Source organism: Budorcas taxicolor, chromosome 16, assembly GCF_023091745.1.
Source record: "Budorcas taxicolor isolate Tak-1 chromosome 16, Takin1.1, whole genome shotgun sequence".
Classification (NCBI taxonomy): Eukaryota; Metazoa; Chordata; class Mammalia; order Artiodactyla; family Bovidae; genus Budorcas; species Budorcas taxicolor.
The window spans coordinates 45,366,034-45,391,842 of NC_068925.1; the positions used below are offsets into that span (position 1 = coordinate 45,366,034).

General features: G+C 46.4%; 1 protein-coding gene and 1 non-coding gene across 2 annotated transcripts; one reads left to right on the forward strand and one right to left on the reverse strand.

Annotated features, from left to right (window-relative positions):
* Positions 1–2,560: 2,560 nt before the first annotated feature.
* On the reverse strand, positions 2,561–25,219 carry CA6 (carbonic anhydrase 6). The gene is made up of 8 exons (XM_052654281.1): positions 25,141–25,219; positions 21,317–21,496; positions 15,410–15,558; positions 12,536–12,628; positions 9,094–9,163; positions 7,211–7,368; positions 5,398–5,521; positions 2,561–2,682 (listed from the first exon to the last, which is right to left on the reverse strand). Exons 1-8 carry the CDS (start codon positions 25,217–25,219, stop codon positions 2,561–2,563), a joined length of 975 nt encoding a protein of 324 aa, XP_052510241.1.
* On the forward strand, positions 7,636–7,708 carry TRNAD-AUC (transfer RNA aspartic acid (anticodon AUC)). The gene has a single exon. It is a non-coding gene; the product is annotated as a tRNA-Asp (tRNA).
* Positions 25,220–25,809: the final 590 nt, after the last annotated feature.

The following is a 25,809-nucleotide window of genomic DNA, read 5'->3' on the forward strand; positions in this document are numbered from 1 at the left end:
GGGGAGGCGGCCCCCCAGGTGACAAGAGGGTAGTTGGGAAGGGCTGGGTATCTATCATCCAAGGGTGGTGATGCTTTGAAATTCTATAAGCAGGACATGGAAGTAAGAGGGACCACAGCCCAGTGAGGGCAACTCCACGTCTTTCATTGTGTGAAAAGGATGAGTCCAGGGACTTGCGCTGTAATGTTCGTCCCTGATACGCCTGTAACTTACAGAAGAATCCTGAGAGGTCTTTGGGCCCCAGGTTACCAACAGGAAAGATGGGAGGGGTGGAGGGGCTTGCCAAGGTCCCCTGGGCACAGGCCCCACCAATCTCACAGTGGCCACTGGAGGGCAGCAACTTCCCTTCAAACACAGCCAGTCCACTCACCTCTCTCTAATCTGTCCTTCACAAAAACCTTTGCTTTAGTTAGTCCTTCACAAAATGGTACCCGCGCAGAAGGCCTTCGGGGAAATTTCCGGCACTCTTGAAGAGGAACGTCCACTGAGAGCACCATGGAACAACTAAAGGGCTGTTTCTAAGGGATATTTTGTTTCTCAAAACTTCTCTCGAGAACCATGAACTCACGGAAACGAGTTTTAGTATTCTGAAATCGCAGAACCTGCAAAGGGGGTCCCCCCAGCTTCCGCTCCTGGGGGACCCAGACTTGCCCCTGAAGAGGATGGCTGGCCAGGTGGCTTTCTTCTCCCTGACAGCAGGAGGCTGTTTTTGTCGCTTTTTAAAGAACCACACTTTCTGCTGTCAGTTCAGTTCAGTTCAGTTCAGTCGCTCAGTTGTGTCCGACTCTTTGCGACCCCATGAATCGCAGCACACCAGGCCTCCCTGTCCATCACCATCTCCCGGAGTTCACTCAGACTCACGTCCATTGAGTCCGTGATGCCATCCAGCCATCTCATCCTCGGTCGTCCCCTTCTCCTCCTGCCCCCAATCCCTCCCAGCATCAGAGTCTTTTCCAATGAGTCAACTCTTCGCATGAGGTGGCCAAAGTACTGGAGCTTCAGCTTTAGCATCATTCCTTCCAAAGAAATCCCAGGGCTGATCTCCTTCAGAATGGACTGGTTGGATCTCCTTGCAGTCCAAGGGACTCTCAAGAGTCTTCTCCAACACCACAGTTCAAAAGCATCAATTCTTCGGCACTCAGCCTTCTTCACAGTCCAACTCTCACATCCATACATGACCACAGGAAAAACCACAGCCTTGACTAGATGGACCTTAGTCAGCAAAGTAATGTCTCTGCTTTTGAATATACTCTAGGTTGGTCCTAACTTTTCTTCCAAGGAGTAAGCGTCTTTTTTCTGCTGTCACTAGGATGCAATGTGCCCTCTGTCCTCCACAGCTCCCTCCCAGGACAAAACTATTGGATCACAAAGTTGACAGCAATTTAGTTTAAAAAGGCTTCCCAAGTGGTGTAGTGGTAAAGACTCCACCTGCCAATGCAGATAGTTTTTAAAATGTTCGCAATGACAATCTAGAGAAATAACATTAGCCCAAATGAATATCACCTGAAACCATTTTACTTTTTTCTTTGGGTGTTTTTGGCTTTTGTTGTTGTGTTGGGTTTATTTTTTTGGTTTCAAGAACACTGGAGTAGGTTGCCATGCCCTTCTCCAAGGGATCTTCCCAACCCAGGGGTTGAACCCGGGTCTCCTGTGTAGCAGGTGAATTCTTCCCTGGTCTGAGACACCAGGGAAGTCAGGTTTTTAAAGCTAAACTCAGCCAAATTCCTGGAGAAGGAAATGGCAAACCACTCCAGTACTCTTGCCTGGAAAATCCCATGGACAGAGGAGCCTGGTAGGCTACAGTCTATGGGGTCGCAAAGAGTCAGACACGACTGAGCCACTTCACTTCACTCACTTCACACTTTATCACTGGAGAAGGAAATGGCAACCCACTCCAGTATTCTTGCCTGGAGAATCTCATGGACAGAGGACCCTGGTGGGCCATGGTCCATAGGGTCACAGGGAGTTGGACACGACTGAAATTCCTACTCTGCATTGTTGTAATAGTGGAAAGTTGGAAGCATAAATTAACAATAATAATACAAACAAACAATAGTACTTACAGTTTTCATAAAAGTGATAAAAATATCAGTTGTTGACTGGAAACTTTCATTTTTAACCTTTCAATAACGTCAGTGGGAACTTTTGAAAAAAGCTGGAAATCCCTCCCACCTTCATTTCTACCCCATCACCTGGGTCCCTCCGGATATAGCAAAGAAACAATATTTGAAATGGCACAAAGGAATAGAAGCGAGAAGTTCTTAAATAACAAATTTCCAAAGTTATTTTATTTCATCTAAATGCTATTAGGATTTCAGGCTGATTTCTAATTAAGACAAATCAATGTACGTGATTCGATAGGAGGGTAGTTAAATTTCTTTTCCAGTCAATTCCCATTGGTATCATCTCGCTCAAACCCTTCTCATGCATTTAAGCCATCTCATTTCTGTTCATGGATGACGGTTTCTCCTGTTTTAATCGTAAATTAAGTAGCTGCCTTGGTAGAAACGGTATGATCTGGTCACCCAGGGCTTCTTGGGCAGAAGGCAGGGCTCACTCTTCAAGGCCAATTCTCTTGTTTTTTTCTCTTTGTTATCTTCTGTTCAATAAATCTTCTCAGGTACTCAAGGGTTTGGTCAATATTGTTTAGATAAAAGTGGAGTTTGGAGGCTAAAGTGTATTCTATAAAAAGAAGAGTTAACAGGAAAAAGTCAGAACTTTGAAGAGATTCGTGAAAACAGGAGACACAGGACAGCCATATACCATTCCCTACATGTATATTTAGGAGAAATATTTTTGATTCTTTCATACGCCTGCCATGTTCCCATCCCATTGGCTTCAGGCATCCTTGCTATGTCTGAACTTAGGCTTGTAAGCTGCCAGAATCCAAGGGGTGACATGTCAAAGATGGTAAAACCCTTGACCCTTGGTTTTTTCATGTGAAGCTCAGTAGCCTTTACCTTAGAATACATAGGTGTTTTCTAATAAATAAGTTGCAAGAGGGCCGATTTTGCTATTCTCCTGTGTTTATAACTGATCTTTGTTTCTCAGGTCATTCATCTTTGATGAGTTGATCATATTAACCAATCTGGCATGGATACTATAGAACTATGAAATACCATGTGGATTGTACAGTTGGGTTGTTACATAGAAGTCTGGGTCTGAGTAAAGTAGGAGTGAGATGATCAGTTCTCTGTTCTCTTCTCAGTAAAGGAAGGGCATTGTTCAGATCCCTTGGCTGGGGTTGGGAAGAAGCCCTGTTCCTATCTCCTGGGAGTTGGTATGTTGTTGCTATTATCGCTGTCGTTAGTTGCTAAGTCATGTCCGACTCTTTGTGACCCCATGGACTGTAACCTGCCAGGCTCCTCTGTCCTCGGGATTTTCCAGGCAAGAGTACTGAATCAGGGTGCCATTTCCTTCTCTAGGGATCTTCCCAAACCAGGGATGGAACCCAAGTCTCCTGCATTGGCAGGAGGATTCTTTACTACTGAGCCACGAGGGAAGCCTGGGGGTTAGTGTACTCCTCCTAAATAGCAAGTCTCAGAAGTGAGGGCCAAAATGACATACTGCAAGATGGGACATTCTGGACTAAGAAGTGGTTATTAGAACCTCTGAGGTATTGCTCATGAGGGTACATTGGAATGACACTCCTGCCCTGCTGCAACAGAAAGAGCATTGGAGAAGTGGCCTAAGGAGAATGATACAAGCTGTGCTTGTTGCAAGAATAGCATAAAATGTTAAACAGGGAGCATAGCAAAATTAGAACAAGGAGACAGATCAATGGGTCTAAGCTCCCTTTGTTTAGTCTGCTAGTGATTGGACCTGTTTAGGAGGGTGTCATCCTTTAGAAAAAGAAATTGTGACTGTTAATATCCAATACTTTGGCCACCTGATGAAAAGAGCCGACTCACTGGAAAACACCCTGGTGCTGAGAAAGATTGAGGGCAGAAAGAGAAGGTGGAGACAGAGATGAGACGGTTGGAGGGTATCACTAACTCAATGGACACAACTTTGAACAAACTCTGGGAGATGGTGAAGGACAGGGAAGGCTGGCATGCTGCAATCCATGGGGTCACAAAGAGTCGGACATGACTTAGTGACTGAACAACAACAATATTGTATAAAGTATAATATGGGGAAATTAAAATTATAGTTGGTGTCATTGTTCCTGTTAGTTTTGTATGAAAGGGGCAAACTGATACAATGGAAAACAATAAATGAACCAGGAGAGATGGGGCAAAAACTATAAACGGAGCTTTATTGTGCTGGGGAGTATGTACGGAAATTTTTAACTTTTGCAAGGCACATGTAGAGGTAGGGTGATATTGACTGGAGACCAGATCTATTTATTAGAGAATATAAAGGCATCCATGGAATTTTCCAGGCAAGAATCCTGGAGTGGATTGCCATTTCCTACTCCAATAAAGTCCTCAGGAATGGTTAATAGGAATATACTGTAAAGACAATGAATTCAGGGAATGTGTGCAGTTCACCACCACTTGACAGAGAACTGGACAAAATAGGGATGGGGAATTGCAGAATATTTACATTCCTGTGACCACAGAAATGAGGTAAGTCAAACCGACACAGTTGAAGCCCCACCTCCTGGATTGGAAGGTCCAGGGGAAACTGGACCACTTATGCCTGCTTCCAGCATCCTGGCATCTGCAGCTTCACCTGTGTGCATCCAGACGTGTCCAGCTCTTTGTGACCCCATGGACTGTAGCCCACCAGGCTCCTCTGTCTATGAGATTTCCCAGGCAAAGATACTGGAGTGGGTTGCTGTTTCCTTCTCCAGGAGATCTTCCTGACCCAGGGAGCTAACCTGCATCTTGTGCTTCCCCTAATATTGGCAGGCCGTTTCTTTACCACTGAGCCACCTGCGAGGTTCAAAGGCCATTTGGTGGCTAATCCACCCCCAGTCTGATCCCCAAGAAAAGGTAATAAGCATTATGTGGTCTAGTTAACTCCACCTTGAGGGAATTTATGGGAGGAGTTGAGGATGGGTTTGTAATGCAGACCAAGATAGAAGTGTGGGGGAAATATCTGAGTTGGATATGATGAGGTTAACTTGAGCCGACACTCTATGGGAGCATCTTATGTTACTGACATCTTGCTTCTCCCACTGTCTCTGGCCAATACTAGGTACTATTATGGAGCTGGTTCGTTCTCATCACCCTCTCTGTCCTACTCAGGAGTACCACTGCCTGGACTGGAAAAATGAGTCATGCTCTTCGCCCAAGCCCCGTTTTGATTGGTCCACCCGCGGCCCCTGAGGTTTAGATGACTCTCCTTCCCTTACTGTGGCCAGAAGAGAGGGGCTCACCCAGAGAAGGAGGAAAACAGGAAATTATCATCACATACGGCAGAGGACAAACGAGAGCTGATCTCACTCACCCTGATGAGGGCGAGACATGAAGCTGGCTTCCACCACTCTGTGGTTCAGGGGCTGAGTCCTGCGGTAACCGTTTTGGATGGTCTTGTTCTGGTGATTCAATAAGGAATTTTCTAGCTTCTCAACCTGCCCGCAACATGAAAGGAATTCATGAGAGGAGAGGCACTGGGTAACTTTTTTTAAGTTAGTTAACAGTTGAACCAGCGCTTGGATTTATATAACTCTGATAAAGATCTCAAGTCCTGAAGTGGTTCTGGGCACTGTGTGCCTTGGCGTTCATCCACCCAATCATTCTTCTGACAATATCTTTCGATCTTTTTCTATGGGTATTTAGCCGTATTTCTTTCATGAAATACGTCTTTTCTCTTTGGCTGATATTTAGATCTTCTCTGCTTTGATAGCTTGTGGCTTCACTGTGACGTGTTTAGTGTAGGCTCCTTTTTGTTTTCATTGACTCATTGGGCTTCCTTATTATATAACATGGTGCCTTTCAACCCTCTGGAAAATTGTCAGTCAACATTTCTCAAATTATTCCTCTTCTCTATGCCACCTCTCTTCTCCCACTATAATTTCAACTTGACATTTTTCAGGCCTTTCTAGAATTTTCTCTATACCTCTCTACTTTTTCATATTTCTACCTCTTTTTCTCTTTATGATGCTGCGTTTTGCATAATTGTCTCAGCTCTGTCTTCCAGCTTACCAATTCTTTCTTGAACTTGTCCTACATGCTAAACTCATTTGTTGAATTATTAATTTCAGTTACTATCTTTTCATTTCTAGAAATTAACAATTTACTTTTCAAGTTGACTTGGTCATTTTTATACTTTGTTCTTTCTTTGTATTTCAAACTCTTGTACATATTAAACATATCGAATATGTTTATTTATAGATATTATGCATTCTTTATAATATTAAACATCCTTTATATTAATTGGCTGATAATTACAATATCTGAAATCTTTGTAGGTCTAATTCTGCTGATACTCACTCATAGTGCCTTTTTCTTGGTATTTTGTGATTTTTTTTTTAATTGAGTTCATCTCAGATAACTTTATTTGCAGAAATTCTTCTAGATCTGAATTTAAGGTGCATTTCTCGTAGATAACGAACATTGACTTTTGTTAGGTATCTCAGGGCACTTTCAACCTGGTTGGCAATGTTTTTACATGTTGGTATAAGAATAAGGGGACTTTGCATTTTTTCCTGAAATAGGGAAATGGAAAATTTTAAAAGAGGAACAACATTCTGAGGAACCTAGAAGGTTTGCTTTGCAACCTCAGTAACATTTGTCCTTTATTTAACTCAACAAATACTTATTATGTGCCCATGCTAGGCTCAAGGACAAAAGATGATTGATACAGCTCTTCTTCCCCTCAAAGGGCTACAGACATTTTTAGATGGTAAAGGGCTAAATCTGAAGCTGTCCTTCTTGCATAAAGTTATTTACGAGGTTAGAATGTAGCCCCGTGAGGACATGGAGTTTGCGCACAGAATACCTGGTGAGAGCGGCCCTCAGTAAATATTTGCCTTCACTATGCAAATTTTCTCCTATGACTTGGATCAGGTCCCAGTGTTTCCTGTTGTTGCTGTTGCGTTGCCTACCGATTTCTTGGACTCTCTGACGCCTGTTGGCCCGTTTCCGCTACAGCACAGCACTAGTAAGATCACCCATGGTGACAGAGGTGAGGCACTACAGCCCAGGACATAGAAAACCCTATAGGAGCCCAGGTACTGGCATTAGATAAGATTTAGGGGAGCACTCGTGTTGATCAGGCCATGGAGAGACTTGGATATTAAAGCAATCTCGTACATTACCTGTGTCTTGGAGAGCTTGACAGTATCTGCTACCACAAACCAGTGGACGTTTTCTGTACAGGGAGGAGTGGTGAGTGACCCCAAGTAGCTGTAGTAGTAGCTGAGGTCCCCAGGTAGCATGTCCTCAATGTCAAGGCCTCTCAGAACTGTGCTTTGTCCTAATAGAGGGGATGAGAAGCAATGTCAGGGACCACTGCTGCCCCTTGAGAGGACAGCTTTTGGCTCATATCTCACCATGTTTAAATCTCCTGATTTAAGCAGAAGAACTTAGAACCTGATCATTGGGAAACATCACCCAGCGTGCTGCTTCCCGGAAAGGGTTAAGAGCAAAGACTTTGGGGAGAAACCCACTCAAATACCTCCTCTGTCTGGGTGGCCCTGGCGGGATACTCACCTGTCTATAGACAGGGGACACTCGTGGGAGTTCCCTGGTGGTCCAGTGGCTAAGACTCTGTGCTATCAATGCAGGGGGTCTGGGTTCGATCCCTGGTCAGGGAGCTAGATCCCACATGCTGCAATGAAAGATGCTGCATGAGGCAGGAATTCTGCTCTTTTCCCTGAGCACTTTTGCATTTTTTTAATGGCAAAGAGGATATCAGTGTAATATATACATAAACAGGCTTGTTTAACCAAGGCTGTGAAGTCTAGTAGTGCATAGCCCAATGAGCAGGCAAAAAATTTCTAAGTTTTTTTTTTTTTTTTTTTTTTCTGGTTGCACTACATGGCATGCAGGATCTTACTTCCCTGAACAGGGATTGAACCCATACTCCCTGCAGTGGAAATTGGGAGTCTTAACCACTGGACTGCCAAGTTAAGAAGATGAGTGAGTGACTGGCTACCTTCTCCATGAAGTGGGAGGTTAGGCATCCCCTTCAGGGGAGAAGCTGGGGCCAGGGAGGGGGTGCTTCAGGAGAGAGGAGAAAAGGTGATGCAATCATTGTGGAGAGGGGAAAAGAAAATGCCCAGAGGAGTATTTTAGGATTTCTGAGCAGTGTTAGTACTTGTTTATATTTTAGCTAGGAATGAAAGTAATACCAATTAGAAATATCTGTGTTTCTCTCAGGCACATTCCTTATAGGCTCTTTGGCTACAGACTCTGAGAAAGTAGAAGTTGGCCTAGGGCTTTATCATGTAAGCTTGTGGAGGGATGGAGGGCATTTGCATGGGTGTGTCAGTATGATGGTCCGTGGCATCCAAGCCAGGTAAAGAGAACTGAGAGGCAAGAAGCGTGACTAGTAGTGAAAATGTGGAGGCCCATGAATTGGAGGTCAAGAGATTACTGGAGAGGTTGAGGACTGAGGTCAGGGAACTGGAGTCCGGTATACGGGGCAAAGTGAGATGCCCAGAACAAAGGCTGCAGCAGACATGGTTACAGCTTAAGGTCAAGAGTTGATCGTGGGAGTGGGCAAATGCTCTGACAAGAACTCTGCCTTCTAGAGGCAGAGAGAAGGGAGACCAGCCCAGTGTCTGCATTCACAGACACCGTGACAAGAGGCTTCACTCTTGAGACTCTTCTCAACTAGAAACCAAGGAGCTCATCTCTGTCTAAGGACCAGGATCATCACTACCAGCTGGGGCCAGAGGTGAGGGTGACTTAATTGAAAATATCCCTCATTCATGAACTCTGGCCATCCAGACGTTCCAGTTGTGGAAATCGACAGGTAGTTTATGAACGGGTCTCTCAGAGGTGTGTACAGCCTGAGCCAACCACGGGAACTGCTGGAGCCAGAGACCTTGCACAGGGAGCTAAGTGACCCCTGGAAAGCTTATCTGCAACCCTCCCCACCCGTGGCTCTCCCTGCCCTCCGTCTCCCTGCCCTCCGTCCCCATCACACGCAGGCTCATTCCTCTGCCCTGGTGCACCTTCTGTTGGTTTCCCTTACCTGCATACCGGATGTCTTCCAAGTGAGAAATGAATTTGCTGTAGTAAGCATTTTCAGTATAATCCTTTACCTGCAGGGGAAACATGGAGCAGTTAACCTAAGGGAGGTGGGTCCTCCATCTGGTACTATCTCCCTTAATTCAGCTGTTTGGTATCCTTGCTGATGGGGCAGAGCTATGAGGGCAAGGAGGCATCCGGGGAGACAGTTTGGCTGTTCTTTGCACCAACTGCCTTGGCTCACCAGTTTCTTCCAGAAAGACAAGATCTGAAGCATTTTGGCAGCTTGCCAGAAAAAGATCTTCTTGGCAGTATCTGGTGATATCCTCATGGAATGGCCAAAGTCACTGTTAAAATATCCCCAGTGACCTTAGCTTTGGGCAATGTCAGCCACAGTCAGAGTCATTGTGGGTTTTTTTTTTTTTAGCCACTGCCACACAGCACACAGAATCTTAGTTCCCTGACCAGGGATCAAGCCCATACCCTCTGTAGGGGAAGTGTAGGGTCTTAGCTGCTGGACCACCAGGGAGGCCCCCAGATGCATTATGGTCAGGGGGCCTGGTCTCAAGTGCTCCCTTCTTCAACCTCAGGACTTTTGACTGGATGGACGAGAGCCAACTGTCCAAGGCAAAATTGCTCCAACGCTGACCTCCGACATCCTCTATTTTTTGAACGAGTGTTTACTTTTTAGAAGTCAGGAGAGTTGCTTTTGGTGACAAAGGTCTGTGGACAATGGTTCTTTTCAGTCAACGATGCTGATCCATTCTTCCATTGGGTGAAACTTCAGACTTTCTTGGATTTCTTCTTTTTCTAATCTTAAATTTATTTTTTAATTGAAGGATAATTGCTTTACAGAATTGTGTTGATTTCTGCCAAACATCAACATGAGTCATCCATAAGTATATATATGTCCCCTCCCTCTAGACCCTCCTTCCCACCTTCCTCCCCATCCCACCCCTCTAGATTGTTACAGAGCCCGGGTTTGAGTTCCCCGAGTCACACAGCACATTCCCATTGGCTATCTATTCTATATATGGTAATGTAAGTTTCCATGTTACTCTCTCCCATACATCCCTCTGGAGGTCTCCTTCCTCCCAACCCCCTTCCTTCGATTTCTGACTGTCCTTTATCTGTTTTCTAAATATGTTATCTCTTTCTCTGTTCTTCTAGCTACCTTTTGTGTTAAACAAATACTTTCAGTGTACCATTTAACCATTTTAAGTTATTAATGGTTGCTCTAGTGACTTCAATGTGCAACTTACATCAGTTTGTGCTAGAGAGCATCCCAGGTGGCGCAGTGGTAAACAATCCACCTGCCAATGCAGGAGACACAAGAAACTCAGGTTCGATCCCCAGGTCAGGAAGATCCCCTGGAGGAGGGCATGGCAACCCATTCTAGTATTCTTGCCTAGAAAATTCCAGGGACAGAGGAGCCTGGTGGGCTACAGTCCATGGGGTCGCAAAGAGTTGGGCACAACTGAGCATTTTCTCCTAAATACAGATCACATTTTCCTATTTGCATGCTGAACTTTTTCCTTGATTCCTAGACATTTTAGATAACATATGGTAGCTAATCTAAATTCTGATTTTTAAAAACTGTCCTGCAGAGTTTTTGTTGTTGTTCATGTAACTATTCAGTGACTTGCCTGGGCTTTATCTGTAGAATATATGTCCATAGTACTGTGTAGCAGCTGATGGATCTGCTCAGGTCTTAAGTCTTATTTTTATTTTTTTAGCCTAGGACCATCTATGGTCAGCACAATTTTAAAGTCACTCAGTGATTTTAGTAGAGGTTGTGCTCAAACCCCAGGAGCCCAAGCTGATGGATCTGTGTGTGGCTTGAGGAGCACATTCAAAGGTCAGCCAGTTACCAAGTCAGACTCAGCTTTCACGTTCCATCAGGCCTTCTTGGGAAGCTGACACAAGCTCTCTGTGTCTCTCTCATTTTCAGGATCTCCCAGTTAGATTTCTGATTGGTCTGCCCCTGACCACTCACCTCAGTGAGGACGTGATAGACTCCCAAAGCTGTGAGTTCTCCTGGTTCCTGTCTTTTCTGTTGTTTGCTACTTTTATCAGCAATCTAATGAATCCCTGTAACTGGCAGTGAAGCTGCTGGTTCTCCTGTTCACCTGCCCTGAGGAAACTACCTTGCTGACCAAGTTGTTGTTGTTCAGTTGCTAAGTTGTATCCGACTCTTTGCGACCCAATGGATTGCCGCACGCCAGGCTCCCCTGTCCTTCACCATCTCCCGGAGTCTGCTTATACTCATGTCCATTGAGTCGGTGACGCCATCCAACCATCCTATCCTCTGTTGTCCCCTTCTCCTCTTGTCTTCAATCTTTCCCAACATCAGGGTCTTTTACAGTGAATCAGTTCTTCCCATCAAGGGGCCAAAGTGTTGGAGCTTCAGCTTCAGCATCAGTCCTTCCAATGAATATTTAGGTTTGATTTCATTTAGGATTACTTGCTGACCAAGTTAGCAGATGGAAAGAGTACCAGGCAAGAAGCCCACAAACTCCCACTGTTCTTACTCAAAATTCTCAGCATTTATCTTAAATAAGTGCTTTACCTTGTTACTGTCTTTGGTCCATTTCCAGAGCACTGATAACGCTTGGTTTTGATGAGCTGTGATCAGTCGTGTCCAGCTCTTTGTGACCACATGGACTGTAGCCTGCCAGGTTTCTCCGTCCATGGAATTTTCCAGGCAAGTATACTAGAGACAGTTGTCACTTCCTTCTCCAGGCAGTCTTCCTGACCCAGGGATTGAACCCGTGTCTCTTGTGTCTCCTGCATTGGCAGGTGGTTTCTTTACCAGCTGAACCACCAGGGAAGCTAATACAATACTTATTTGGGGAGTGGATCGTATTCACTGACCATTTCTTGCTGCCTAGACATAAGTCCCACTCTCCAGACTTTCTGAGGAATGCAGAAATGTGGCCTCTGTCTACTGGGCCGCAGGCTTCCTCACGTCCTCAGACCAGTTTCTGTCAAGTCAGCCCCTCTGGGATCAGCTCTTCTAACTCAGCTTGTCCAGATCATCCAAGGTCCTTGAGGTTGGTGACCCAGAAGCACCACAGTAACTGTGAGCAAGGACTGGGGAAAGAGTAGGTCTTTCAGGGACTTCCCCGATGGTCTGGTGGTTAAGACTCCACACTCCCAATACAGCGGGCCTAGGTTCAATCCCTGATCAGGGAACTAGATCACACGTCTCAATTAAAGATGCTGGATGCTGCAATAAGGGACAAAGATCCTTTGTGCCATGACTAAGACCAGATAAGTAGACAAACATTTTTCTTTAAAAGAGTAGATTTTTTATCAAGTCAGTGTTTCCAAGAATTGTAAGCTCAGGAATACATGAGGAGAGACAAGCAGGAAAACCCTCTCTCTACACTTAACACCTTGTTTGGACACCAGTTTATAGCTTCGAGTGTGTAGGTTCAGCCTACCTCAACCAGGGCCGCCAGCACAGCCAAACCATCCGGCTCTTTCTGGGCTTCCTCATAGCTATTGTATTTAGAATTGTAGTGGACGACGTGAATCTGTGGAAACAAGAAAGGGAGTGAAAGTTGTTCAGTTGTGTCTGACTCTTTGTGACCCCATGGACTACACAGTCCATGAAATTCTCCAGGCCAGAATACTGGAGTGAGTAGCCTTTCCCTTCTCCAGGGGATCTTCCCAACCCAGGGATCGAACCGAGGTCACCCGCACGGAAGGTGGATTCTTTACCAGCTGAGCCACCAGGGAAGCCCAAGAATACTGGAGTAGGTAGCCTATCCCTTCTCCAGTGGATCTTCCCAACCCAGAAATCAAACCAGGGTTTCCTGCATTGCAGGCAGATTCTTTACAGGCTGAGCTATCAGGGCAAGTCAAGGGCAATTCCTATAACTTTCAAATGCTTCAGGTTTTCAGGAAAGGAGGAAAATGAAAAAAAGATGCTTCATCTGGCACCTCTGCTTGACCGACAAACACTGCTGACCACCATCTCCCTCCATCTGGGCTACAAGATCTAAGACCAGAAAGTTCTGAGAAGGACATGGGGAGAGGGCTGAGAAAAGTTCATGGGGAGAAGCTCTGGTTAATGCAGGATTGTATTGCTTGTATTAGCTGATTTTGCTTTATATTTGCAAAGTAATGAACATTTCTAATATTTATTGAAACAGCTTAATTTGCATAGCCTGTACTCATACAAAAAAATAATGTATACCACTTGTTTGCTTAGTAAGAATAAGTGCTAGATTTCTAATTTTAAAAAAACAGATACACAACAAGCAACAAAAGTTTACTGTATGGCACAGGGAACTATAGTCAATATCTTGTAATAACCTATAATGGGAAATAATATGAAAAATAACACATGTATATATGTATAACTGAATCTTCTTGCTGTACACCTGAAACTGTAAATCAGCTATACTTCAATAATATGTATATCAATAAAAAAGAATAATGTATAAAATATGTGAATCAAGTTTAAATTAAAATTTTGACCCTAAAAAAAAAGCCCAGAAAATTCTCCAAGAATGCAAAGAGCATGAGTGGGATTATGTGTGCTGTGTGCTAAGTTGCTTCAGTCACATCTGACTCTTTGTGACACCACAGACTGTAGCCCGCCAGGCTCCTCTGTCCATGGGATTCTCCAGGCATGAATACTGGAGTGGGTTGTCATGCCCTCCTCCAGGGGATCTTCCTGACCCAGGGATCAAACCTGCGTCTCTTATGGGGAGATGGCAATTCACCTTCCCCTAGGCAGACAAGCTGGCAGAGTTCTAGGAGATCGTATGAGGCCACGGGGTTCTCCTGAGGTCTCCCCAGAGTGGGCATATGCCCCCTTACCTCAGGAGGCCACTGTCAAAACATGGTCAGCTGAAGCAGTGATAATCCTCACTAGTGTCTCATCAGTTCTCTCTTTTTTGAAGTAGAATCCAATACGCTATCTTTATGAAGCCTCCTAAGTGGCACTAGTGGTAAAGAACCCGCTTGCCAAGGCAGGAGCCTTAAAATACATAAATTCAATCCCTGGGCCAGGAAGATCCCCTGAAGGAGGGCATGGCAACCCACTCCAGTACTCTTGCCTGGAAAATCCTATGTATAGAGGAACCTGTCAGGCTACGATCCACGGGGTTGCAAAGAGTCAGACACGACTAAAGCGACTTGGCACGCATCCATCCTAAGCAAGAGAGGAAACCAGCAAATCTACCACACAGAAATCCAGCTGAAACTAAAGAGAGCTTGCCCCACTCGGTGGGCTGTATACTCCTGCTTCAGGCTGACTTCATGAAGGCGGGGACCCAACCGGAACCCCCAGCACAGAACAGTGATTAGTGGTGAGTGAATGAAAAATAAATTTAACCTCAGGGTGACCTGACTCATCACTGCACAAAGTGTTTTTGGCTGTTGTAGTGAGAAAAGTAGGGGTTCCCTGGTAATCCAATGGTTAAGAATCTGCTTTGCAATGCACGGGACACCAGTTCAATCCCTGGTCCGGGAAGATCCCATGTGCCAAGGGGCAACTCCGCCGGTGCAGCACAGCTGCTGAAGCCTGCAAACCCGAGAGCCTGAACTCCACAACAAGAGAAGCCACCGCAGTGAGAATCCCGTGCAGCATGGCTAGAGAGTAGCCCCCACTCACTGCAACTAGAGAAAGCCTAGAAGCAGCAAGAGCCACCAAAAAATAATACTAATAATAAATTAAACAGGGCTTCCCTGGTGGCTCAGTAGTAAAGAATCTGCCTCCAATGCAGGAAACCTGGGTTTGATCCCTGATCTGAGAAGATCCCACATGCTGAGGAGCAAACTAGGCCTCTGTTCGGCAACTGCTGAGCCTATGCGCTAGAGCCCGGGAGCTGCAACTACTGAGCCCACATGCCACAGCTATGGAAGTCTGAGGCTCTACAGTCGCGCTCCACAAAAGAAGCCACCGCAATGAGAAGCCCAAGCACTGCAACTAGAGAAAAGGCCTAGCAGCAATGAAGATCCGGACAGCCAAAAATAAAATAAATAAATATTTTTTAAAACAGGGCTTCCCAGGTGGCTCAGTGGTAAAGAATCCACCTGCCGACCCAGGAGACCTGGGTTTGATCCCTGGGTTGGGAAGATCTCCTGCAGGAGGAAGTGGCAACCCACTCGAATATTCTTGCCTGGGAAATCACATGGACAGAGGAGCGTAGAGGGCTGCTGTCCATGGGGTGGCAGACTAGAGCAAAGCCCTCGCAGTGGCAAAGACCCAGGACAGCCAATAAATAAATAAGTAAATATTTTTTAAAAAGAAAGTATCACAAACATGACTATGGGGTTTGAAAGAAAGAGGAACCTGAAGGTACCTCAATTACGTATCGCATCCCATCCACAGTGTGCTCAGAGCCGCTGATCTCCGAGGACGCTCCGCCCCAGTGGAAGTGCATCTGCTTGGCTAAGTACTGCGTGCCGTCGGATGTCGTCATGCTCATGGTGGATGGCAGGCTGATCTGTACTAGAAGAGAAGACGAGGGGCGGGGAGTGTGCAGATGGGCGAGGACAGGGCAGGCCCACAGGTGAGGCAGCATCCTTGCTCACCTGCCCACTCCTGGAGCAAGCAGGTGCTATAGACAGACCTAGATTGCCATGGGCAGGGTGACCGCCGCTGAGGAGGCAACTGGCACACAGGGCCAGTTGGGGACCAGGCCCTGAGCTGGGCTGGACAGGCACTTGTCCCAGGGCACACACCTTCCCACTCAGGACCAGCAGGTCAGGAGCAGGACACCAAAGGGCAGGTCCAACTGATTATCCCTGAAAAAATAGGGCTAGTGAGTGTGGAAGCCAGAATTCCACTCTTCAGCTGTGGCCAATTTTGAAATTTGCCCACAGGGTAGGGAACAGGAAATGGGGCCTCTTGGGACTGTTTTGATTACTTTTACTACCTGAGGTGAATACCCTGGAAGGCCGAATTGAGGTCATAATCTTCTCCACGATGTGGTTAAAATCTTCATCCCATGTTGACTTCTAGAACCAGCCCAACTAACAACCCATCCCGCTGCATAGAAAGGAGCATCCCTGAGGGTTTCTACACTTTTTTTTTTGGTTGAACTGCTCTGGGTCTTCATTGCTGCTCAGGCTTTCTCTAGTTGTGGTGTGCTGGCTTCTCATTATGGTGGCTTCTCTTGTTGTGGAGCACAGGCTCTAGGGCATGTGGTCTCAATAGTTGTAGCTCCTGGGTTCTAGAGCACAGGCTCAGTAGTTGTGGTGCTTGGGCTTAGCTGTCCCATGGCATGTGGGATCTTCCCAGACCAGGGATCAAACCTGTGTCCCCTGCAGTTGCAGGCAGATTCTTAACTACTGGACTCCTAGAAAAGTCCCTTTATTTTATGGACCGAAGAGCCAACCCAGGGAGGTAGAAAGATTTGCAGTCACTCATTTTGTAGGTCCAGGCAGAACCAGGCCTGGACAGGACATCATCACTGCAGGCCTCAACGGGTTTTCAGAAGACAAGAGATCAAATTCTGCAGCATGTCAGGGAATACGCAGACTCTCAGCATGGGATTGAATTTGATGTAATCATCAACAGTTTCAAATGTTAGGTTTTTGTCAACAGGAAAATGGTTTAGTCTTCTAGATAACTCATGCCTTGGGCCCTACAGACTTTCTACAGGGAAGTCACTCTGGCCAGACAGCTGTCTTGTTTATTCCACTGGCTCGGGCCTCAGAGAAAACTCTATATTTTGGAATGAGTCAGGCAAAAGGGAGACATGCAGAGTGACCCCAAAAGTGACCAAGAAAAATATCTATGAGAGTATAACTTAGGACTCGGAAAGGGACAGTCAGCATCTGTCTTGTTAACAAGGTTTTCTATTTAAAGTCATTGATGATAGTTATAAGCAAGTACATTTTCTTAACGAGCATATATTAGATCTTTGAGGACTTCCCTGGTGGTCCAGTGGTTAAGACTCTGTACTTCCCATGCAGGGGGCATGGGTTGGATCCCTGATCAAGCAATTAGATTCCACACTTCTCAAGGTGTGGCCAAAAAACCCCCAAATTAGGAATTTGATATCTGTCAAATGCCCCCTTCTTCCCTTCCAGAAGCAGCAGGAAGCTGATGACAGCTTCATAATATGCCAGAAGGCAGGAATCTGGCCTCTGAGGTTTTACATGCCCTTTGGCAGAACAGGTGTTTTGTGTTTAGTGCTTAAAATGTGGCCAGCCTCAAAGTCAATGCTCCCATGAGAAAAAATGGAAGAGTTTATCAAAGAAGATGTTCAGTTTTCTGTGTCCAGAGACTGCAGAGCTGAGGACAGTTAGTACCACATGAGCCGTAACAGAGATCCCGATAAGCGTGTTTCCCCAGAAACACAATCCCCTGCAGACAGAATGTCTCAGTTCTCAAGCTGTATCAACAGGATCGCACAGGCCAGATTGAAAAATGGCAGCACTTCTGGACTTATCACTGTGCTTTTGAAAAGGTAAGGCCAACTAGCTGTCCTCCCCAAAATCAATTTGCTGAACCTTCCAGGTTCTGACAATTGATTTAACTTCCAGAACTGACTCTTCTTTGTTCGGAACTAATTTAACCAGATTCTTATCAGCCCAGAAAAACCACATGATCTGAGCATTTTCTGTGCTCATGTCTACAACAAAATAGAGAAACTGAAAACAAGTTTTAGAAGGATTTCCCTGGTGGTCTATGCTCCCAATGCAGGGGGCCCCGGGGTTCAATCCCTGGTCTGGGAACTAGATCCCACGCGCCGCAACTGAAGATCTTGCATGCTGCAACTAAGACCTGGTGCAGCCAAATAAATAAATATTTTTTAAAAAAGAAGAAAATAAGCTTTAGAAACTTTTGCAGCACTTTCTCTCAACATCCAAGTGTGTTTTCAATTTCTTTTTGTTAAAATGTAATTTTATATCTGTATTCTAATCTAACAATAAAAATGGAAGGATATAAACATAAAATAGACATATAAAGTAGAATTTGAGATTAAGAATACAATCCGATTGACCATCTACAAATCAATGAGAAAGGCCTTGAAAAAGAAACTAACCTTGCGACACTTGATCTTGGACTTCTACTCTCCACAACAGTGAGAAAATAAAACTCTGTGGTTTAAGCCGCAAAAACCCCACAATATCATTTACATTAGCACTCCCTCCCAACTAAATAATTAGGTATAAAGCTAACGAAGTATATACAAGATCTATATGAGGAAAACTGAAAGATTCTGATGAAAGGAATCACAGAATAACTTAAAAAATGGAGAGGTAGTCCATAGTCCTGGATAGGAGGACTTACTATTGTCCAGATGTCAGTTCTTCTCAATGTGACCTAGAGACTCAGTGTGGTCCTAATCAAAACCCCAACAGGTTGTCTTGTGGATGTCAACAAACTAATTCTGACATTCACATGGAGAAGCCAAAGGCCCAGGATAGCTGACACAGTGTTGAAGGAGGGGAATAAAGTTGGAGCACCAATGATACCCAACTTTAAGACTTATTGTAGAACTACAGTAGGGTCATCTGGTGGTCCAGTAGCTAAGACGCTATACTCCCCATCTAGGAGCCCAGGTTTGATCCCTAGTCAGGTAACTAGATCCCACATGCAGCAACTAAGACCCAGTGCAGCCAAATAAATAAATTAATTTTTTTAAAGGCTTACTAAAAAGCTACAGTAGGGACTTCCCTGACAGTTCAGTGGTTAGGACTCTGCTCTTCCACTGCAGGGGGCATGGGTTCAATCCCTGGTCGTGAACTAAGATCCCACATGCCTCTCCACAAGGCCAGGGAAGAAAAAAAGCTACAATAATCAATGCAGTGTGGTCTTGGTGGAAGAATACACAAATAGATCGGTGAGCCGAAAAGAAAGCCCAGAAATAGACCCCCATAAATACATCCAACTGATCTTTAACCAAGTAGCAAAAGTGATGTTGTTATTGTTCTTTACTTGCTGAGTCGTGTCTGATTCTTTGTGACCCCCATGAACTGTAGCCTGCCCAGCTCCTCTGTCCATGAGATTTCCCAAGCAAGAATACTGGAGTGGATTTTCATTTCCTTCTCCAGGGGATCTTCCTGACCCAGGAATCGAACCTTCATCTGCTGCATTGGCAGGTGGATTTTTTACCACTGAGCCACCAGGGAAGCCTATGGCAAAGGTGATACAATGGAGCAAAGGGAGTCTCTTCAACAAATGGTGCGGGAACAACTAGACATCCACACACACACACACACACACAAAAGAATCTAGATAAAGACGTTATATGCTTCACCAAAATTAATGCAAAATAGATCACAGACCTAAATGTAATGTACAAAACTATAAAATTCTTAGAAGGTAACAGAAAATCTAGATAACTTTGGGTATGGTACCTTTTTAGATTCAACAGCAAAGACGCAATTCATGAAACAAAGAATTGATAAGCTGGGCTCAATTACAATTTAAAACTTCTGCAAAAGAGAGCATCAAGAGAATTAGACAGCAAGCCATAGGCTGGGAAGAAATATTTGTATAAGACACATCTGATAAAGAACTGCCACCCAAAATATACAATGAACCCTTAAAACTCAACAATAAGAAGACGAATAACCCAGAGACCATAACAGATACCTCCCCAAAGAAGATACACAGATGGCAAATAAACATATGAAAAGATGCTCCACAGCACAGTTCATCAAGGAAATACAAATTAAACCAACCATGAGATGCCACTACACACCTATGAAAATAACCAAAATCCAGAACACTGACAACACCAAATGCTGGCAAGGATGTGGAGCAAGAGGAACTCTCATGCATTGCTGGTGGGAATGCAACATGGTGCAGCCACGTTGGAAGAGAGATGAGCAGTTCCTTACCAAACTAAACATACTCTTACCATACAATCCAGCAATCATGCTCCTTGCTGTTTTCCCAAATGAGTGGAAACCTTATGTCCACACAAACATCTACACATTGGTGTTTATTGATGTTTATAGCAGCTTTATTCTTATTGCTAAATCTTGGAAGCAGCCAAGATGTCCTTAAGTTGGTGAATGGGTAAATGAACGTTGGTGCATCCAGACAATGGAATACAATCCAATGCTGAAAAAGAAAGGAGCTATCAAGTTGTGAAAAGACACAGAGGAACCTTCAATGCACATGACTAGGTGAAAGAAGGGCTTCCCTGGTAACTCAGCTGGCAAAGAATCTGCCTACAATGCAGGAGACCCCGGTTAGATCCCTGGGTTGGGAAGATCCCCTGGAGGAGCGCATGGCAACCCACTCCAGTATGCTTGCCTGGAGAATCCCATGGACAGAGGAGCCTGGCAGGCTGCAGTTCATGGGGTCTTAAAGAGTCAGACACCAGCACAGGTGAAATAAGCCAATCTGAAAAGGTCCCACTCTTCTGCCAACTTCCCAGATGCTTCAGAGAGTGATGCTGGAAGCAGGATCTTGACATTCGTGATAAAATGACGCGTTCATGAATTATTTGTGGAGGTCAGTGATCCAAATCATAGGTATCTGAGGGCTGCTACCTTCGCCAGCCACATGAAGAGCAATGGGTTTTATTTTCTCAACAGAGCAAAGAGGAAATCTGAGTCCTATGACCCTACCCCCCATAAGCCTATGCAAATGGACAGTAGTGGGAGTAGAAAGGGATGTTTCCAAGGAGGACACAGTGGAGGAATCGACATACGGGGACTGGGTCCAGCTCGACCATTAGAGACTGTATGACTGGAAGTCCCTTGGATTCTCAAAGTCCCTGGTTTTAGCCTAAAAAATACCTCCCTCTGGGCTTGTCTAGAGGCTTGGAGGAAACAACCCACTTGGTGAAAATGAGAAAGATGTGTGCCAAGGTATAGCCGGATTTTAGAAGTGTCCAGTCTGGGCTTCTAAAATAGGGAGGCCCCAACACCCAGCCTTTCCTGTCCGACCTTCTCACATATAAAACGTGGCCAATCAGACCAGGGCACAGATCAACAGAACACACAGTGGGCCATGCAGCTTCACTGCGTCGCCTGTCTGTCCGCTGAATTTCCACTGGTTGAGTCAGAGTGGGCTTGGAGAGAGGCCAGTGGGGAATGAAGCGGTGAGTGGAAAACTGAGTGTACAGACAGCAGCTGCGCGACCCGGGACAAAGTGCCAGGACTCAACACCTGCAGCCCCCAGGCCACACTCTGCAACTCTGCATGTCTAGCTCTGGGCAGCCCTACCAGCCTCCCCCACCGCCCACTTCCCCCGCTCTCCCCCCAGGGACAGAAGCCGGTCTGTAGCCCATCCTTACCCGTGTGGCCATTGTTGGTCATGGGGAACTCCCCGTGCCAGAGTCCGTAGCCTGTGAGGTTCAGAGCCCTCAGAGAAGGGTTGTACCGAACTTTCTTCATCTGCAGGTCAATGGGCGACTGTCTTCTCCCCCCACATTTCGGGTACTCCAGCGGCCAGTGTGCTTCGTCCAGCACACCCTCTGACATGGGAGAGAGGCAAGGGGGTCACAGTGAGAGGTGCTGCCCAGCTGGGCCCTCTCTGTGGGCACTTCACTCAGTATAGAGGCCAGAGCTGGTAGCTCACAGCAGGGCCTGGCCAGGGAGGCCAGCAGAGGTTGAGATCAAGGCCAGAGGTCTGCCTTCTAGAAAGCAGAGCAGGGCCTTCAGGAGGCGGGCTGTTGTTGTTGTTTAGTTGTTCAGTTGTGTCCAACTTTTTGTGACCCCATGGACTGTAGCCTGCCAGGCTCCTCTGTTCCTGGGATTTCCCAGGCAAGAATACTGGAGTGGGTTGCCATTTCCTTCTCCAGGGGATCTTCCTGACCCAGGTATCAAACCTGCATCTCCTGCAACAGCAGATGGATTCTTTACCACTGAGCCATCTGGGAAGCCCAAGGAGGCAGGAAGGACATCTGAATCAGCTTCACAGACCCTGGGGGGCTTCGGGGCTGGTTCCTAATTTTTCTGTTGCAACCACTGGCCCTGAGAACATGACTTAGTATTTTGAAAGCAATGGCTATCTTTAAGACCTAGCTTTGGTTTTTTTCTTTGAGTGACTGTCAGCTGATGAATATGGGATCTGGCTACAGTGCCAGTGGTAAAGAACCTGGCTGCCAATGCAGGAGATAAAAGAGACACAGGTTCGATCCCTGGGTTGGGAAGATCCCCTGAAGGAGGGCATGGCAATCCACTCCAGTATTCTTGCCTGGAGAATCCCATGGACAGAGGAGCCTGGCGGGCTACAGTCCATGGGGTCACAAAGAGTCGGACACAACTACAGGAACTTGGCACAGCGCACAGCTGATAAACAGTGCTGAGGGATCCTTGGCCTTGGCCTTCCTGTGTTACTTTTAAGGGCTTTTCCTCACTTCTGAGTGGCAGTTTCCTTTCACAGCCCTCAACACTATCAAAGCCCCATCTGCACCCTACGGCAGGACCTTCCCACCTCTTTTCTTTCCCAACCCCCCTTCACTGGTTCCCAGTATTGTAAAGACCACCTGGGTGCCTACACTGTGGATTCAAGGCAAGAAATGAAGCATCAGGTTCAAGGATAACCTAGAAAAATTAGTTGAAAAAATGTCAAAGAAAGGAAATTTGTTTTCTTAAAGGTAGTTACTAATAACAAAAAAGAGTGATAAAAGCATAGGAATTCCCTGATAGTCTAGTGGTTAAGACTATGCACTTCCACAGTTAGATACCTGGACTGGGAATTGAGATCCCACAAGCTGTGTGGACAGGCAAAAAATTTAAAAAAATAAAACAACAAAAAAAGCAAGTCTTTGTAATGGGTTATTCAGCCTGCAAACAGTTGTGGATTTCTGGTCTCACCTGTTTGTAACAGGGACTCCAGCTCTCTTTCCCCTCTCAGGGGGCAGCTGTGTCACCCACAGGTTATTTTGAGAAAGATGATCATATCTGGGCCTCTTATAGTTTCCTGGTTCAATAAAAAGTCAATTCTTTATTTCTCCTCCTCTCCTCACTATTCAGTAATACACACCAAATTGTAGACAAGTCTTTCCTAGAAGCAGATGCAAGCATCAAAGTCAGAATTTTTTTTTTTGCTCCGCTGCCTGGCATGCGGGATCTAAGATCTGGGACCAGGGATCGAACCCCGGCTCTGTGCATTAGAAGTGCAGAATCTTAACCACTGCACCCCAGGGAAGTCCCAAGGCCAGACGTCTTGAGCACTGCCAAAAGGCTTTTGCCAGCATGAGGGTTTCTCAAGTGTTTCCAAGAGGTATTTGCAGTAGCTTTCCTGTACTCCTGGTGCTTCCAGAAGGCCACAGTCTCAGGCTATGCTGAGCTGAGAGGAACAGTCTGCACTGTGGGAATCCTCGCTTGTCCTTACCCTCAGCATCTACGGGCCTGCCCAAGCAGAAACCCTGGGGTCTCATGGCGCTGAGCCAGGGAGGGATCCTCTGGGTCAGACAGAATGATTGGTCAGTTGGCTTTCCTACCCTCTGCTGCCAGACTTCCTGAACCCTCCCACGATTGTCCCTACCTCTGCTGCCCTTGACTTAACAGGACACACATCCACCCTAGGTGGACACTCCCCGCAGTATCTGAGGCCAGGGTGGACTGTGCAGAGAGCACTTTCAAAACCTGCTTGCTCCTGACTCCAGCAGCCGTGAGCATCCTCTTGGGCCCCATGCCTCCCTCCAGGACATAGAGGAGGAGGGCCAGGCAGTGCTTTTGCTCCTGCCACACAGAAGAGGTGTTTCTTATCTGAACCCCACAATCTTCCTCTCTTTGGCTCACATGTGGGCCTGTGGCAAACACTAGAGGTTTTTTTTCCACTTCATGTCCTGTAAGCGGGGCTCAAGGTGTGAGTCTGGGGCCTCAGCAGGGCTAGGCAATGGTGAGAGACCAGCTCAGAGGCCGTGTAGTGGTCACTCGGTTCTTGGCACATTGAGTCATTTTAGATAAACTGTGCATCATGGAATTTCCAATAAGAAAGTTCTTGCAAACCCCATACATTTTCAGTGGGACTGCAGGGAGCTCCCTTCAACCACTTTTTTTTCCTATTGGAGGATAATTGCTTTACAATACTGTGTTGGTTTCTGCCATACATCAACATGAATCAGCCATAGGTATACATATGTCTGGGCTTCTCAGGTGATGCTAGTAGTAAAGAACCTGCCTGCTAATTCAGGAGACATAAAAGACAGGTTTGATTTCTGGGTTGGGAAGATCCCTTAGAGGAAGGCCTGGCTGTCCACTCTAATATTCTTGCCTGGAGAATCCCATGAACAGAGGAGCCTGGTGGGCTACAGTCCATGAATCAGACATGACTGAAGCGACTTAGTACACATGCATTTATATGTTACCTCCTTCCTGAACTGCCCTCCCATCACTCATGCTATCCCACCCCTCTCGGTTGTCACAGAGCACTGGATTGAGCTCCTTGAGTCACACAGAAATTCCCACTGGCAATGTGTTTTACATATGGTAATTTGTTTGTTTCCATGCTATTCTCTCAATTCGTCCCACCCTCTTCTTCCCCTTCCTGTGTCCACAAATCTGTTCTCTATGCCGGCATCTCTACTGAAGTGAAAGTGATAGTCGCTCAGTCATGTCCCACTCTTTGTGACCCCATGGACTATAGCCAGCCAGGCTCCTCTGTCCATGGAATCCTTCAGGCAAGAATACTAGAGTGGGCAGCCATTCGTTTCTCCAGGGGATCTTCCCAACCCAGGGACTGAACCCAGGTCTCCTGCATTGCAGGAATCCCCCTTGCTGTCCTACAAATAGGTTCATCAGTACCATCTTTCTAGATTCCATACACATGCGTTAATATACAGTATTTGTCTTTCTCTTTCTGACTTACTTCACTCCATATAACCGCTTTATTTTTTATCTCCACAGACAGAGAGTGCAAATGGCTTCGCTGTCAGAAGCACTGAGCAGGCTGTCAAGCCAGCACCAGGAGTGGAAAAGCAGAAACCCTGTGCTTGATTCAGGGATCCAGAAACGGGGAGAACTCTGTCCTCCTCTCCCTAACCGAGGTCTCCCCCAGCCTGAGATGCGGAGCCCCCAACAGCACCGCACACAGTTGTCACACGTGGTCACCCCGACTGACCAGGCTTCACCCTCGAGAAGTGGGCACTGCCCCTGGGATGGGACTTACCTGAGTAGGTCCACTCGACCCCATGCCAGGCCTGGGCTCCCAGCATGAGCAGGGATAGCAGGGTGATCAGGGGCATCATGTTGCGGCAGGTCTGGAGTCAGGGCCGATGCTGCGGAGGCTCCTCTTTTAAAAGCTCAGAAACTGTAAATAACAATTTACCGGGTCTGGCCGGCTGATCCACCCTTCGCTGCGCCCACTGAAAAATAGCACGCCCCTCACACCCGCTTCCCCGGCCAGGTGACGCGCACCTGCCCCATCACCCCTGGCACAAGCACTGAGTCCACTTGGCCCGAGGGTTTGGTTGTTTGCTGTCTGATTTATGAAAACTCACTCAGAGGGTCACACAGTGCGGCCTTTGTGGGCAAGCGACTACCTCGGGCCAAGGCGATGGCCCCAGGCAGAGGGCTGCAGAGTGGGGAGGTTTTTCCAAAACAATGGCATTTTCTGTGACCTCACTCCTGGCAAGCAGGGCCCAGGAAGGGAACCGGTGAGGGGCATCACCAGTGCCTAAAACCCCAGCCGGATGCTGCGTGGTATTTCCTGCCTGCCTCAGCAGTAGACACCTGCCACCAATGCAGACTTAGGGCCACCCTCAGCCAGACAGTTGGAGAGATGGCCTGGGCCCCATGTGTGGTCAGTGGTGTCGACTCTTTCGAGACTCCATGGACT